The 16,903-nt window shown below is 43.5% G+C and overlaps 1 protein-coding gene across 3 annotated transcripts in view; it reads right to left on the minus strand.

The window, feature by feature from the left end:
* LOC127636534 (polypyrimidine tract-binding protein 3-like) overlaps positions 1-16,903 on the minus strand; it is a 103,194-nt gene that overhangs the window by 44,385 nt on the left and 41,906 nt on the right. For all 3 annotated transcript variants that reach the window (XM_052117124.1, XM_052117123.1, XM_052117122.1), the window contains one exon: positions 4,083-4,158. In XM_052117124.1, coding sequence (XP_051973084.1) covers positions 4,083-4,107 — 25 coding nt within the window. In that variant the 5' untranslated portion in view covers positions 4,108-4,158. The remainder of the gene's footprint in view (positions 1-4,082; positions 4,159-16,903) is intronic.

Below are 16,903 nucleotides of genomic sequence, written 5' to 3' on the forward strand. Positions count from 1 at the left end.
AAACTATTGATTTTAAGTTGTTTATTCTAAGTATAGAAACAATATATTTTAAATAGGGCTGCAACTAATGATTATTTTGATATTAGTTTAATCTAATGATTATTAGAACTATTATTAGTGTTATGAACGCGGACAGAGGCAGACAAAGGTTGAGGATCCAAATGCGAGTTTATTGAACAGAACAACCACGATGGGTAAAAATGAAAGCAAAACACAAAAACGCTGGAACACTGGAACTAGGAACACGGGCATGGAAGCGAACATCAACAACATTCAACAAACGACAAGGTAATGGAGGAACGGGCAGGGTTATATACACACAAGGCAGGATGATTACAAACAAGACACAGGTGAGAACAATGACAGTGAACACGAACGCTAACAAGGAGACTATGGAGTTAAATAATGGACAAAAGTGAAAACTAAGGAGCAAGGTGAAACACGACAGGGTAATACATGACATAGCCCCCCCTCAAAGGATCGGATCTCAGACGATCCTAAAAACAAACATACAAAAAAAAAAAAAACAGAATCGTCCAAGGAATGAGGGGGGGGCTGGCAGACCACGGAGAGCACAAGGGGACACCAGACAATCCAGGGGGGGACAAGGGGCAGATAGGTAGACCAAGGGGGGCACAAGGGGCAGACAGACAGTCCAAGGGGGCACAAGGGGCAGACAGACAGTCCAAGGGGGCACAGAGGGCAGACAGGCAGTCCAAGGGGGCACAAGGGGCAGACAGACAGTCCAAGGGGAGCACAAGACGGGGACTGGGTCAGGTGGCCTGGGAGCTGGCCACAGGGCAAGGACAGGTCTGGGGGACCGGGGAGGAGGCGCCATAGGAGGCTCTAGAGGCGGAGCCGATGGAGGTGGCGCCATAGGAGGCTCTAGAGGCGGAGACCTGGAAGGCGCTGGAGGCAGAGCCGATGGCGGTGGCACCGTAGGAGGCTCTAGAGGTGGAGCCGATGGAGGTGGCGCCATAGGAGGCTCTAGAGGCGGAGACCTGGAAAGCTCTGGAGGCGGAGCCGATGGAGGTGGCACCGTAGGAGGCTCTAGAGGCGGAGACCTGGAAGGCTCTGGAGGCGGAGCCGATGGAGGTGGCACCGTAGGAGGTTCTAGAGGCGGAGACCTGGAAGGCTCGGGAGGCGGAGCCGTGGGAGGCGGAGCCGTAGGAGGCAGAGCCGTAGGAGGCGGAGCCGTAAGAGGCGGAGCCGTAGGAGACTCAGGCGGCGGAGCCGAGGGAGGTGGCGCCGAGGGAGGTGGCGCCGAGGGAGGTGGCGCCGTAGGAGGCTCGAGAGGCTCAGGGTGCTCGAGAGGCGGAGGCCTGGAAGGCTCTTGAGGCGGAGCTCTGGGAAGCTCGGGAGGCGTTGGCTCTTGGATGGTCATGGCTGCTGGCGCTGGCTCAGGGACGGTCGAGGCTACAGGCGTAGGTTCACTGCTGTCGGAGGCTACAGGCGTAGGTTCACTGCTGTCGGAGGCTACAGGCACTGGCTCACTGACATCGGAGGCTACAGGTGCTGGCTCACTGACATCGGAGGCTACAGGCGCTGGCTCACTGACATCGGAGGCTACAGGCGCTGGCTCACTGACATCGGAGGCTACAGGCGCTGGCTCACTGACATCGGAGGCTACAGGCGCTGGCTCACTGACATCGGAGGCTACAGGCGCTGGCTCACTGACATCGGAGGCTACAGGCTGTGGTTCACTGACATCGGAGGCTACAGGCGCTGGCTCGGGGACAGTCGAGGGCTCAGGCTCGCTCACCGTGGCATGCGTGGGCTCTGGCTCGCTCACAGTGACATGCGTGGGCTCTGGCTCGCAGACCGTAGAAGTCGTGAACTGGGGAGCGGAAGCCTTTCTTCTCCTCCTCCTCCGGGCGGACGAAGCTGGCAGCATTGGCTCCTTGATCACGACAGGCATGAAGGTTGGTTCGCTGGCAGATGTGAAGGGACGAACCACGGGCGAATGGAGGGTTACCACTTTGGGAGGAGCTACGGGGTTCTCCTCGACGATGTCCACGGTGAACGAGGAACTGCAGGCCAGTAGGGTGTCCTCCACGATCGCGCGGAGCGTCCAGCCGCGCGTTGCCGGTGGCAACCGCTCCTTGAGCGCACTGTTCAGGTTAGCCCGGAAAAATACGACCAGGGAGGAATCAGGGAAGAAAATCCCTGCGAGAAATTGCGAGAAAATCGCGGATGTGCTCCTCGACCGGACGATCTCCCTGCATCAGGCTGAGAAGATTACAGTTGGCCTGTAAAACCGCTGGATCCATGTTTGGTCGTTTGTTCTGTTATGAACGCGGACGGAGGCAGACAAAGGTTGAGGATCCAAATGCGAGTTTATTGAACAGAACAACCACGATGGGTAAAAATGAAAGCAAAACACAAAAACGCTGGAACACTGGAACTAGGAACACGGGCATGAAAGCGAACATCAACAACATTCAACAAACGACAAGGTAATGGAGGAACGGGCAGGGTTATATACACACAAGGCAGGATGATTACAAACAAGACACAGGTGAGAACAATGACAGTGAACACGAACGCTAACAAGGAGACTATGGAGTTAAATAATGGACAAAAGTGAAAACTAAGGAGCAAGGTGAAACACGACAGGGTAATACATGACAAATTGGGACAAAATATGCTCTTTTATTGGCAATTTTTTTGGTTGCACTTATTTTTGTAATACATTAATAATATCACTTTTCTTATTAGTTTCTGTCTTTAAATTCTTAATTTTATAGCCCCCAAACCCCAACCCACACCGATGGAACCAATTCAGTAGCTGGTGCTAGCATCTGTAGAACTGTAGTCGGGAGCCCTGATTTGCAAGTGAAATATTTTTTCACAGATCTCACCACAATGGATTCTGGGACTGCCTTCTCCTTGAAGGATACATACAAAGATACGGTATCTTAAAATGTAGCACAATTATGCTACCTACTTCACATTGAGAGCATGCCTATGATGCTTTAAAATGCTGTCTACTGTAGGTAGGCAGCTGACTATACCTCCACATTGTGTCACCAAAAGTACTCACAAATCCTTCTGGATTCAGAGGACTTGTTAAAGTGGAATACCACTTAAAAACCAGCTTCAAAAGTTATTTCCTCATCTGACAATTTAATGAAGCCCTCTGGCTCTGGTGAAGCAGTCTCAAAATCAAACAATAAATCATAAAGGACTGACTGTACCATGTCTGTGCTAAGGGAATGCGTGATAGACAACAATGATTCATGGTAAATGCCAGGGAAAGCAATATTTGTGGAGACACATGCAAACACGTTTGATCTTCTGACCAAGGCTAGAAATTCACAGATCTTTTTGCATTAGTTTCAGCACAACATACAACTGGAAATCATGCAAGCCATTCAACACGAAACCACATTAAAAGCGATCATTAAGTGCACCAAAATCAATTTTGTCGGTGAATCAATGAAAGGCCAAGAATTCCCAGTGGGGCTTACAAGAAAGGCAGAAAATATCAAAACATTTTAGCTGTCTGGAGGCGGTCCCTGGACAATCCACTTTAAACTCTAGAAATAATAGAGATACTGTGTCCCCTTCAAAAGCACAACACCACATTAGGATTATTGTTTACCAGGGAGACAGAAAGAGGAAGAGTGAGAAAGAGAAAATAAAAGACAGAGCAGGATAAGAGAAGATGGTGAGCAGATGATTGGGTCATTTCATTCTGCCCTCCATTTTATCTCCAGCAGACTGTCCGTTCAGCCGCTCAAATAACAACAACATGCCGGCCAACCATTTCATGATCATACACGGATCACTGCATACTTCAGGTTTCATGTAGACCAATGGCTTTCCATGATTCATTTGAAATCATTTTGATTTAGACCAATTTGCTAATGATTCATTCAGATTGATTTGTGAAGCATTCAACCAATTAGTTGAAAAACATCTGATAATACATCTCTGAAGTAAAATGGGTTGCGAATTCTTTGTCATGTCCATGCTTTAAATCTGTGATCAAATATAACACAGAACATGCATACTTTATATAAAAACAAAATCATCTCTTAGTTTGATAAAGTGCAGTGGTGTTGAGGAACAGATAGTACCTGTGGATGGAGTGGAACTGCTCATTGTAGTATGACAACACGAAGAAGAGGAAACAGGAGGCTCTCCAGATTCCCACTGAAACACAAACACAAAAGATTCAGTCAAAATGACAAGTTGGAAGTGAAAACACCTCACTCAGTTTACCTTGAAACAAGACGACTTCCTGTTTATACAAAAGTCATGGCAGTAAGATGAACTGTAATCAGGTAACTATACAATAAAAGATGGCTTTATTTGCATGTTGATGCCCTCAATTCATTAATGGTGTTTGCTAAGCATCACTATTACTAATGCTCATAATTAGGGTTAGGGGTTTGAACAAACCCCCAACTATTAGTATTAATAGACCTAAATAAAAACCTGAGCAATATCTAAGGATCAGAATATCATGGAACACTAAAGCAACCATATAGCAATGTACTGTTTATATAGCAAAAACCTATAATAAATAACTCTTAGCAACTGCATAGCAATGCTTTGGCAACCTCCCACAACAGCCTAATACTGTGGCACCAAGTTTTTTAAAAAAAGGAACTGAAAACCAATAAGTACACCTTAGAAACTGCATAGTAACACCCTGGAAATTACCCACAACAGCCTAAAATTGTGGCACCGAGTTTCGAAAACGTACTGAAAGCCAATAAGAACGCCTTAGCAACCACATAGTAACTAAATACATTTTTCCCTGAAAAAGTAAAGTAAGGGATTACTCTTAATTTTTCAGTAATTTAATTACCATTAATTCTGATGTGTTAAATATTGTATAGACTATAGAACAATTCTATATAAAACAACAGTGAATTTAAAATCTAAAAATATCTAATGTTAAAATGTACGTTTTATAATTTATTGAAGCCCCCTTAAAGTCTTTGACCAGTTCATGTATAATTTATTTGATTTTATATGATTTATTTGAAAGAATAAAAATAACAATTTCATGTCTATCTATATGTGTTTCATTTGGTCGAGGTTGATCAGGGTTTTAGAAAGTAATTAGTAATAAGTAATGCAATTACTTTTCAGACAGAGTAATTAGTACAGTAATCTAATTACACTGTAGAAGATGTTAATTAATTACTTTTTTGAGTAACTTACCTAATACTGATTGTGGCACAGCGTTTTGAAAATGTAAGAACGGTCCATTGTACAAAGGGGCCTCAGTTTGTTCCTGGGAGGCAGCAGATGCCCTAACCCCGCCCACCCTAATCCTAACCATATGGAGCCAGTAAAGGCTCAGGTATACTTCGTTTTTGTGTGTTTTCCGGATCGGCTTTTGTGAGTATACTCTTCTGACCACAAACAAGTATGAACGCTTTGACGCATGCCCACTACAACTTCTTTGAGATACTCTTTCAGTAGAGTCAATGGTCGGCGCATGCGCCGACGATGTGCACAGACAATGACCGTGTCCGCGAGTCAAGAAAACCTAGCCATTGCAAAAATTTTACATTTGACTAAATTTATGTCCTGCATACTGTGCACGGAGCAAAGTACCCTTCAAGAAACAACCAGAGGCACCTTTCTCCCATCGCGATAAGTAAGCCTTAACAACCGCTTAGCAACGCTCTGGCAAACACCCACAACACCCTAGCATTGTGGTATTCACATGTACACTTATGCTGCGTTCACAAACAACGTGAAGAGAGAGTTTTGCGCGGCGCGATTACATACAAAGACAATGCAAAGATGCGATTAGACGCAAATTCGCGCTGGGCGCCAGGAATGAAGCAAATGACGCGACTTGAACACGCAAAATCGCTTCATTTGCGTATTTTTCAACTCGAGCCAAAAATACGCATGATGCGTTGTCGCGAAAGCCTATCAGCATTGAGATTGTCCAGATGTCACTGACATACTGACGTAGTAGCAGAAGAAATCTGGAAAAATTGATAAAAACATTGGTGTAGCGGTGTGTGGGCACCCGGAATTGTATGACACAACGTCATACATGTACAGAGACCGGACGAAAAAAGACATCGCTTGGAGGAAAGTGAGTGAGGAAGTTGAACTACCTGGTAAATTCTGAAAATATGCGCGTCTACTTGATTCCAGCTATTGGTTGTACTTTACTATGAACCAAGTAGTAGAAATCCCCTCCTCCTGTCCTTTTCAGGAAGAGAAGGGGGAATACTCACGGGTTCGCATTACTCACGTGAACACAAGTTTAAACACAAATGTATAATCGCACAAGCAATGTGAGGCGAAAATATACTTCACGTTGTATGTGAACGCACCATTACAATCTGGTCATATTCCATCCATCCATCCATCCATCCATCTTCAACCGCTTATCCGAAGTCGGGTCGCGGGGGCAGCTGCTCCAGCAGGGGGCCCCAAACTTCCCTATCCCGAGCCACATTAACCAGCTCTGACTGGGCTGACCCCGAGCGTTCCCAGGCCAGTGTGGAGATGTAATCTCTCCACCTAGTCCTGGGTCTTCCCGAGGCCTCCTCCCAGCTGGACGTGCCTGAAACACCTCCCTAGGGAGGCGGCCAGGGGCATCCTTACCAGATGCCCAAACCACCTCAACTGACTCCTTTCAACGCAAAGGAGCAGCGGCTCTACTCCGAGCTCCTCACGGATGACTGAGCTCCTCACCCTATCTCTAAGGGAGAAGCCCGCCACCCTTCTGAGGAAGCCCATTTCGGCGCTTGTACTTCATGACCTAGTTCTTTCGGTCATGACCCAACCTTCATGACCATAGGTGAGGGTAGGAACGAAAATTGACCGGTAGATCGAGAGCTTTGCCTTCGGCTCAGCTCTCTTTTCAGTGACAACGGTCGCGATAGAGCGAGTGCAATACCGCCCCTGCTGCCCCGATTCTCCGGCCAACCTCCCGCTCCATTGTCCCTCACTCGTGAACAAGACCCCGAGGTACTTGAACTCCTTCACTTGGGGCAAAACCTCATTCCCTACCTGGAGTACGCACTCCATCGGTTTCCTGCTGAGAACCATGGCCTCAGATTTAGAGGTGCTAATCCTCATCCCAGCTGCTTCACACTTCGACTGCCAAGCGATCCAGTGAGAGCTGAAGGTCACGGACCGATGATGACATGAAGACAACATCATCTGCAAAAAGCAGCGATGAGATCCCCAGCCCACCGAACCGCACACCTTCCCCACCCGACTACGCCTCGATATCCTGTCCATGAATATCACAAACAGGATTGGTGACAAAGCGCAGCCTTGGCGGAGACCAACCCCACATGGAATGAACTTCGACTTTGTGCCGAGGACCCGGACACAGCCCTCGCTTTGGGCGTACAGGGATTGGATCAGCCCTAAGAAGGGACCCCCCACCCCGTACTCCAGCAGCACCTCCCACAGTCTCTCCCGGGGACCCGGTCATACGCCTTCTCCAGATCCACAAAACACATGTAGACCGGATGGGCATACTCCCAGGCCCCCTCCAGGATCCTTGCGAGAGTAAAGATCTGGTCCGTCGTTCCACGACCAGGACCGAAAACCGCATTGTTCCTCTTCAATCTGAGGTTCGACAATCGGCCGAACCCTCCTCTCCAGCACCTTGGAGTAAACTTTACCAGGGAGGCTGAGAAGTGTGATACCCCTGTAGTTGGCACACACTCTCTGATCCCCCTTTTGAAGAGGGGAACCACCACCCGTTCTGCCACTCCTTAGGTACTGTCCCAGATTTCCACGCTAATGTTGAAGAGGCGTGTCATCCATGACACCCCTCCACATCCAGAGCTTTCAGCATTTCTGGTCGGATCTCATCAATTCCGGGGCTTTGCCACTCGCGGAGTTGTTTGACTACCTCAGTGACCTCCCCAGGGAAATAGAATCTGATCCCCCATCATCCTCCGGCTCTGCCTCTACCATAGAGGCGTGTTGGGATTTAGGAGTTCTTCAAAGTGTTCCTTCCACGCCTAATAACCTCCTCGGTTGAGGTCAACAGCGTCCCATCTTTGCTGTATACAGCTTGAATGGTTCCCGTTTCCCCCTCCTAAGGTGGCGGACGGTTTTCCAGAAGCACTTTGGTGCGGACCGAAAGTCCTTCTCCATGGCTTCTCCGAACTTTTCCCACACCCACTGCTTTGCCTCCCTCACGGCCGAGGCCGCAGCACTTCGGGCCCTTCGGTACCTTGCAACTGCCTCCGGAGACCTCTGGGACAACAAATCCCGGAAGGCCTCTTTCTTCAGTCGGACGGCTTCCCTGACCACCAGTGTCCACCACGGTGTTCGAGGGTTACCACCCCTTGCGGCACCTAAAACCTTGAGGCCGCAGCTCTCCACCGCGGCTTCGGCAATGGAAGCTTTGAACATTGCCCACTCCGGTTCAATGTCCCCAACCTCCGCAGGGATTCCTTGAAAAGCTCCGCCGGAGGTGTGGTCATATTCCGATTGACAGAAATGGTCATTACTCCTAGTATCTTAAATCTACCAACAATTTTGTCCTTTTTAAAAAATATATATATATATATATATATTTTGAGTAAATATTGTAGAAAACATTTGTTCATTTCAGCAATTATTTGCTACAATGTATTTAATTATTAACCTGTAAACAAGCCATGACTACATCTGATCCATTTGAGTTTCACATAAAACAACGGAATGAATTCCCATGTATTCCAAAACGAAACATTTAGCCTGTTGTTTGTTGGCCATTCTAAGATGCTGAAATTATCTTTACAAAACCTGGGAGTTTTAAACGTCATGAACCAGCAGGAGAGTACGCATAACCAATCAAAAGCCCCTGCGCCACATTAAAGGACTGTTTTCGGCATGGGAGGGAAATTTCAGTGCATCAATTCCTGGAGGACAGAATCTAACAAGCACACAAATGCATCCATTAGCAGCAAATTGTTTTCGAGGTGGGAGGAATCAGGAATACAATCTACTCAGCTACAAGATGGCTGTCACGTGATGCTCCTCAGAGAGTCAGACTCTAGAGGAAATGTGTCCATTTGTGTTTGATTTCCTGAGCAAGGCCTCTTACAGCTCAGGGAATACCTGCCAAATTGTCTTCCTCATCACTTTCTAATTTTAGAACTTTTTTGGACTGGGGGTAAATAAAAGGGTTAAAACAATGAATAATGCATGAAATAGGCAAGTTTTTTTATATTTGGGTTATTAACCCAAAAAAATTAAGAGTGATTTTAGCCAATATAGACAAGCATGCTGTATGTCTCTACGTTCTACATTCATTAGATCAAATACACAGCTTTTAAAGGGGACATATCACAGAAGGATTTTTACTTCACCAGTCCTGATTTTAGTAAGCTGGTTGTGTGACACGTACCTGATCTGATCATCTCTATGTATTTTATTTTCTATAATAACTAAATATCGCAAATTACTCTAGAGTTACTAAATTACTCTCATTGTAATCGAAAATGTATGTTTTCCAATAAATATTTATATTGTTTTATGGCCCAGCCCTATGTGCCAGGGTGGTTGAGTAATCGACTAGCTGTCCAACAACTGACAAGTCGATTAGTGAGGTCGACTACTATCATTAATATTTTTAGTGGTGGTGGTTTTAATGAGAGACACAATTCTCAAATTAAGTAAGAGATGCAACTTCTTAGAGAGCGTTTTTGCATAATGAATGATAACTTGCCACATGACAATTCGATTTTGAAAATTGGTAATATTGCACATCCCTAGTTATTACGGTAATTCCAACATAACATTAACGCACCTTAACAGTAAAACTTGTTTTTGGTGCCACTTTGTTGACATTTCCACTGGAACAACACTTCCAGCTTCAGTCACTGGGGGGCAGTGATTCAAATTTCAGTGAGCACAGATCAATTACAGCAGCAGAACTTTTGACATACTGTTGCTGAATTTACAGTGTGATTAGTCAGTAATTTTCAGCCCCTCCCCTTCAAACATCTGTCATATAGAGACAACTTTTCACCAATCATTTCCAAATTGATAATATCATGTCCCATCATTGAGTGTGGCCTAATGGTGGAAAATCGTCATGGTCAGAAATGTAAGCGCAGCGTAATTCTAGCTGAAAGACTAGCAGCTGTACATCATCGCACCATTAGCTGGGTAATCCCTAGCCAAACCCATGTAAGCCATTGCTTTATAAGTCTGCTCACAATCTATCACATTGCTGTTTCAGTGTGCTAACACGGCAACCTCCACCACCCCACCACCACCAGTCGAGTCCCGTTCTGCACGGGGGTAGGCTCCTCGCCCCTGCCTCATATCTCAGGCAGGATATGACGGTTCCGAGTACAACTTCCTCGGACCGCCAGACGGGCCTGTGCCAAAGAGAGACATTACCTTTCTGTTGTATATTCATCAAATAAATGTCATCTTACATTTCACTCAAGTCTGCGAGTCTTCCTGATAAAACTAAATTCTGATTGTTTATGGTGCAAGAAAACTTGACTAACATTATATGTGGGATTCAGGAGTGAATTAAAACACTGCAAATTGTTGAAGAAGTGGCATAGCAGGTAGTGCGCTGTCATGTTGCGCTGTGGTGCATATGTGGCGACCAAAGTTTGAATCTTGCTCGGGACATTTACTGATCACGTTATCCACTGTCTGCAAAAAGCCCAAAAATAAAATATACTATAAAAGTGTACAACATGGCTCCTTTAATGAAATGTCATTAAGTATTTAGAGGCCAAACACATAAACAAACCTTTCAAATCAATCCAAACACACATAACCTGTAGTCAGGCGACATTCAGGGTTAATATGAAGAGAGGAGCCAGTTCATCTTATTAATAATGAGTTTAGAGAGGTCATGCGTAACACACAGCATGTCTGAATTTGCTCCACGGTTTATATTATTCATCTCTGCCAGGTGTTGTTGGAAGGGAGAGCTCATTTCAGAAGCGGAGTTTCTGTCATTCTGTCTCCCGATTCATCTGTTATTGTCTCCTCAGCCTACCAGGAAAGAACACAAAGCTTATCTTTCCTTTTTTTATATAGATGAAATTCAAATGGGCAGAGGCAGAGTGTGAATATGCAAAAACAGAGCAAAAAAGATAGAATCTCTGTACCCTTTACAGCTAAGCCTTTCTCTGATGCCTGTGACATTTAATGTGCTGTGTTGATTTGGGGGCGATGAAACAACACTGATGCTCAATGCCCGCATCATTTTTGCCATTTCCCTGAACACGCCCTCAAAGGGCCAGGGCAGGTCACACGACCCGCTCTCGTTACCTTCCACGTCAGCACCGATAGTCAACTCGACCATGCCATATTCCCACTCAGCCATAGTTATTATAGAGTGTCTTCAATTAGTGGAGGGCACACAGAGAGAGAGAGAGAGAGAGAGAGAGAGAGAGAGAGAGAGAGGCCTGATTGCAATTACAGCCATTCACTGCCATTCTCTCCTCAATTTTTGCATGAAAACTAGCACGCTACTCTTAATAGAAGCACACAGACCACTTTACCTCATGCCTTAAATAACAAAGCTTAAAAGCTAATGCCCTCTTGAAAAGAAAAAAATAATGAGTGTTTGGATTTTCCAAATATTTGATCATGATGTTAGTAGAAGTATTTCAGGAACATTTGCAATATATACTTAGTATGATATAAATAGAGCTTATACGTCAAGGAGAGAGGCAAATATAGATCAGGAAGTTGGGTGAATTTAATGAAAAACAGTCAAGAGCAATTTCAACCCAAAATCAAAAGAAAGAAAGAAAATAATTTGTTTTGGGAGCCTATTTTCAGCACCAGTAGGAATTTTTGTATTGTGAATGTAAAAAACTACAATCACATTTTTTTACAGAAATACAGTAACAATAAATATATTGTATTACAATAATGGCAATCTATGTGGAATCGCCACTGAGAATAAGAGGAACTAAAAAAATTGGGGAGGGAAAACTAATAAAAATTAAGTCACAATGTAAAACACATTAACGAATGAAGACATAGATGCCAATGCCGATGTTTACTCTAGTTTTTTAGCTTTGCCAATCTTTCTGTCTTCTTGCTTCAGATATTTTTGCTTCTTCGGCAGTACAGCTACTGATTCTCCCATTGTTCCATTGTGTTCTTTTGACTCTTCACATCACCTAACAAAAACTCTGTGTGCTACAGCCAAGCAGATCTACATAGGCAGCAGCCACTATTACTTATGTATTAGTTTGAATGATGCCGCATCCGGGCCACTAGGTGTCAGTGTAATCCAAGATGACATGCACAAAAAAGTACTGAGTGCACCATTAATGTAGGCTTTATTTGTCTTTATTCTTTTGATTTTGGGGTGAAATGTGACCTGGCCATGTTTCCTTGAAACTCATCCCAAAAATCAGCTTATTCAAAAAAACCTGACAAGAAAGAAATCCATGTTTACATGAGATTTGAAATCATCAGGTTATTTTTTGTAAACAGGCATGTGCAAAACACTTGCACACATTGGATAAGCTGGTAACAACGTCACTAAATATGTTTACATGCAGAGCAAAATCGGGCTTATGGACAAAATGTTCCTGTGTATATCAGTTTTTGCTTAAACCGTTTAAGACCATACCCCATTGAAGAAAATAGTTTAAGGCTGTGGCAGGGCGGAGGGCGGGGCCGGGTCATAATCCTACGCACCCGGTCCCGTATTAGGCTAATCAAGCCTCTGAGGTTTGATTAGCCTAATACGGGACCGGGTGCGTAGGATCACGACCCAGCCCCGCACTGCGCCCTGCCACATTGGCATTTACACAAAGTCTGCTTATGTCGGTTACTTAAAGCTGCACTATGTTACATTGTGCTCTCTAGCGACATCAGTGGTTGAAATTTAAATGGCAACCAATTTGCAGAAGAATACATTACGTCAGTCGTGTTCTGGCTCGGCTCTTCTGTTCAGTGTTGAGAGTTCAGTGTAAGACATTACTTTCACATTATTAATCTAGTCGATGGAATAAATAATGGAAACATTTGTTGATGAAAGGTTTTTTGATTTTGTCAGCGATAACGAAGACGAGCCGGAAAAGGCGCATCATGAAGATTATTAAATTATTTTATTAAAGCATACAGTTGACGAAAATATGACGATAAAACTTATAGTGCAAAATATGAACATTGCATGATGTAATCAGAAGAGTAAACATCTTGACAATCTGTAAATAGAAGAAGATAATAGATAAAAATTACAAGATGGGCAAGGAGGAAGATGGGACCAGCATGACAAACACGTAAGACACTTCAATGTGACACTTTTCAGTGGCCATTAAACACAGCAGTTTTTCAGCAACACACACACACACAGACAAACAGACAGACATATATCCTCAAATACTCCCGCCGGCCCTCACTGGAACGCGAGACCGGTGTGACACACAGGTGGAGCTCATTCATCACTCATCTTCCCGACCTCCCTCTGCCCAAATGCAGCTCGGCCCCGCCCTGCTCGCCACATCCATTAATCCAGTGTGTTGGGCATTACTCCGCTTGAGCTGCATGAGTTGAACTTGCTAACACCGGCAAAATGAACCGCTTTATAACGAGGTAATACCTCATTCAAACGCATTCTATTTAAACATGAAATTCATCAATATATCCACAACATTTATGAAACAACTTACACCAGCACAACGAAACAAATGAATATGTGAACTTCAATTAAAGGCTGCGCTATTCAGAATAATCGTAATTTGGGTGTTGGGGGGTAAAGATGTTGGCTACCACTCCTGGAGTTTGCTAGTTTGAATCCTAGGGCATTCTGAGTGACTCCAGCCAGGTCTCCTAAGCAACCAAATTGGCCTGGTAGCTAAGGAGGGTAGAGTCACACAGGGTAACCCCACGTGATCACTTGGGGTTGTGCATGGATGCCGCAGTGGATGGCATGAAGCCTCCACGTCCATTATATCATGCGCTCAACAAGTCATGTGATAAGATGCGACAACTGCGATTCGTCCTCCGCCACCCGGATTGAGGCGAGTCACTACGCCACCATGAGGACTTAGAGTGCATTGGGAATTGGACTTTCCAGATTGGGAGGAAAAAGGGGAAAAAATCAACAAACCAAAAGAAAGAAATACACTACATGCAATGTAATATCCTTTCAAGGAAAATGAATAAGTCTCTAAAGCATGAAGAATTCAGAGTACAGGCTTACTTCTAAAAAGTAGCTAATACTTCCATCTATACATTATTTCAGGAGCTCAGGTTTTTCACAACAAGGACAGTAGGCCGATGTACATTTATACTGTATGTTTGATACATGTTTACATTAGAAAATGTTTATACATTTATTTCTAAATATTTTCATATTTGATTAAAATTTGGTCTATTACAGTTTGACACTTTTTTTGTCCATTTTGCACGTCATCATCTAGTAAAAGATTGTATTTTCGTTGACAAAAATGTTATGTCATTTTTGTAAAATTGAATAAAATTAATGAATATAACATGACAAAATATTATATACATTATTTCCACCACAGCAAACACAAAAGCTGCTGTTACCTGTTGCCTGAACATCATTTATGAGAATTGTTGCAGTTGCAACAGCTGCCGTACTGTTAATACTCTCCTAGGAAAAGGAAAACTTACCAAATGGCCTGATTAAAACTGAACAGACAAGATGACAAGGCATTAACGATAGTTAATAATGGTTTGATCATTTCATAGCATTGCTGGAGGATATTGTGCAATTAACAGGGTCAGGGAAAAGGAAATAAATTAAATAAGGTTGTCGGGGATGCAGAAATTAATAATGTATAAATGCAATATTCACCATTCATTAATCTGTTGAGCACATTGCTGGAGGTTATCTATGGGAGTTTTTAAAAGTGCTGGAAAGCTATTGTTTTTATATGCAGCATCAGGGTATTTATAAAACTCAAAATGTGATTTTGGGTCAATGTGACCCAAAAGGATGAAGCAAGCCATAAATGAATAAGATGAAAAAATCCTGAAAAATAATTTAAAACAATTGTGCATAAATCCCAAAACTGGATGGAGCTATTGATCCTATGCGCACCATTGGATGCTCAGTTGCTGGTTTGTGATGTTGAAAGCAGCAAAGAGTATAACCATGGAAACAGGCGGGGGTTGTTTTCAAAGGGAGGTTTCTCCTTATGTAATATTCAGTGCAGTACAACCAAGGAGGATATTGGGACAAACTGCCTTCATTGAACTGTCATGGCCAAAAACACTGCTAACATGCACAATACAAACCTAGAAATTACAATGCAAGTAACTAAGCATAGTATACTTAGCTCATCAATAAACACTTCCATTTACACAAATCTGTCTTTAACATAAGGGGTATTTACACTTAGGTCACCACATGCATTTGTAGTGATCCGACAGCTGTAGATGTCCTTCAAAGTGCATTTGAGATGTATAGCAATACGATCACTGGGGAGGTTGTTTGAGGGAAGTATAGGTCTCTGCAGAACAATAATGGCATTTCCCAATCTGTGGGCATTTCCGAACCAGGATGGGCGTTTCTCAACTATCCAATAAATGTAGGGAATCTCAATGTGGTAATCTGTGGGCGTTTCCAACCTAGGATGGGCATTTCTCTTCTCAACTATCCAATGAAAGTTGGGAACCTCAATGTGGTAGGCATTGAGGCATCTTGAGAGATTTTAAAATGTAAAGCATTGAAAAACTCCCATCCCAGTTTGAAAATGGCCATTGATTGGGAAATGCCCATTTTTGTTCTGCAGACACACAAGTCTCGGCTTGAAATGCATACAAGACATGACTAGACCAAGTTTCTGTATCTGGTTGTTCAGGCCAGATACGTCAATTTTAGTGATCTGAGTTATAGCATATAGCGCAAGTATTATTGATGTTATTTATATCCATTTTGCGGAGACACACTTGAGTGTGTTTACGTGCACAACAATAGGCTCATAGCGTCTAAAAAAAAATCTACAAAGCAAGAAAACTGCATTTACATGAGACTTGAAATGATCTGCTAATGTAAACACATTGAATAAGCCTCCAGAACATCGAAAAAGCAAAATAAGAGGAATGTGCAAAAATCGGCATGCTAATCGTTTTTTGCTAAACAGCATAAAAAACTTTAGATGTTTAGATGGCTTTGTTTGTTATTGGATTATTAAGGATAATTGTTTAAGATTGTGCATGTAAACACGCTCATTAAAGTGTAAATTGAATGTGTTTGCCATATACCAATCTGACTGATTAAGACGCACGCACAAGGTGATTCTTGGTAGTAAATGGCTGAAAACCACAGTACCTCTTCCCTGGAAAGGCACAAATACAATAAAACTGACAGCACACAAATCAATATCTCCAAGACTCAAGCCATCCGCTTGCCCTGGGCTTTATCACAACATGTTGCTCTGCCAAATTGGCCTGTAACCACGGCACTGCCAGACAATAACATTTTCCATCACACAAAATTGAGGAATTGAATAGTGAATTTGTGGCCGCGAGCTCTCCATCAGTGAGCAGGCTGTCTGAATGTTTGCCAGGGTGAAATTATCTTTAGTTTTATCAAGCTTCCCATGCAGTGGATTCAAAACAAACCAGCCGTAGAGCCTGGCCTCACAGCTTGTGTTCAAAGAGAAATACGGGAGTGGTCATCTTGCCCTGCAGAGTATGCAATTTTGAAATATCAAAGGCGATAGATAGACAACAGGCCACCTACTTCCTGTTGGAGATATTATGCAATGAATGAATAATGCCAAAGCAATTTGATGTCTCTTTGATGGCCTTGATTTCCTTTCCTGTTTTCATGATCCTGAAGTTATTGGATTTATGTACCATGCATGCAGGGACAAGCATAAAAATAACTGTGTGATAAAATAACTACAGAATGTGCAGCAAAACATAAAGGTGTTTAAAACAGCATGTAACACTGTGTCTTAACTAGGCGTGATACCAAAAAAAATTACTG

Source organism: Xyrauchen texanus, chromosome 44 (genome assembly GCF_025860055.1).
Source record: "Xyrauchen texanus isolate HMW12.3.18 chromosome 44, RBS_HiC_50CHRs, whole genome shotgun sequence".
NCBI lineage: Eukaryota > Metazoa > Chordata > Actinopteri > Cypriniformes > Catostomidae > Xyrauchen > Xyrauchen texanus.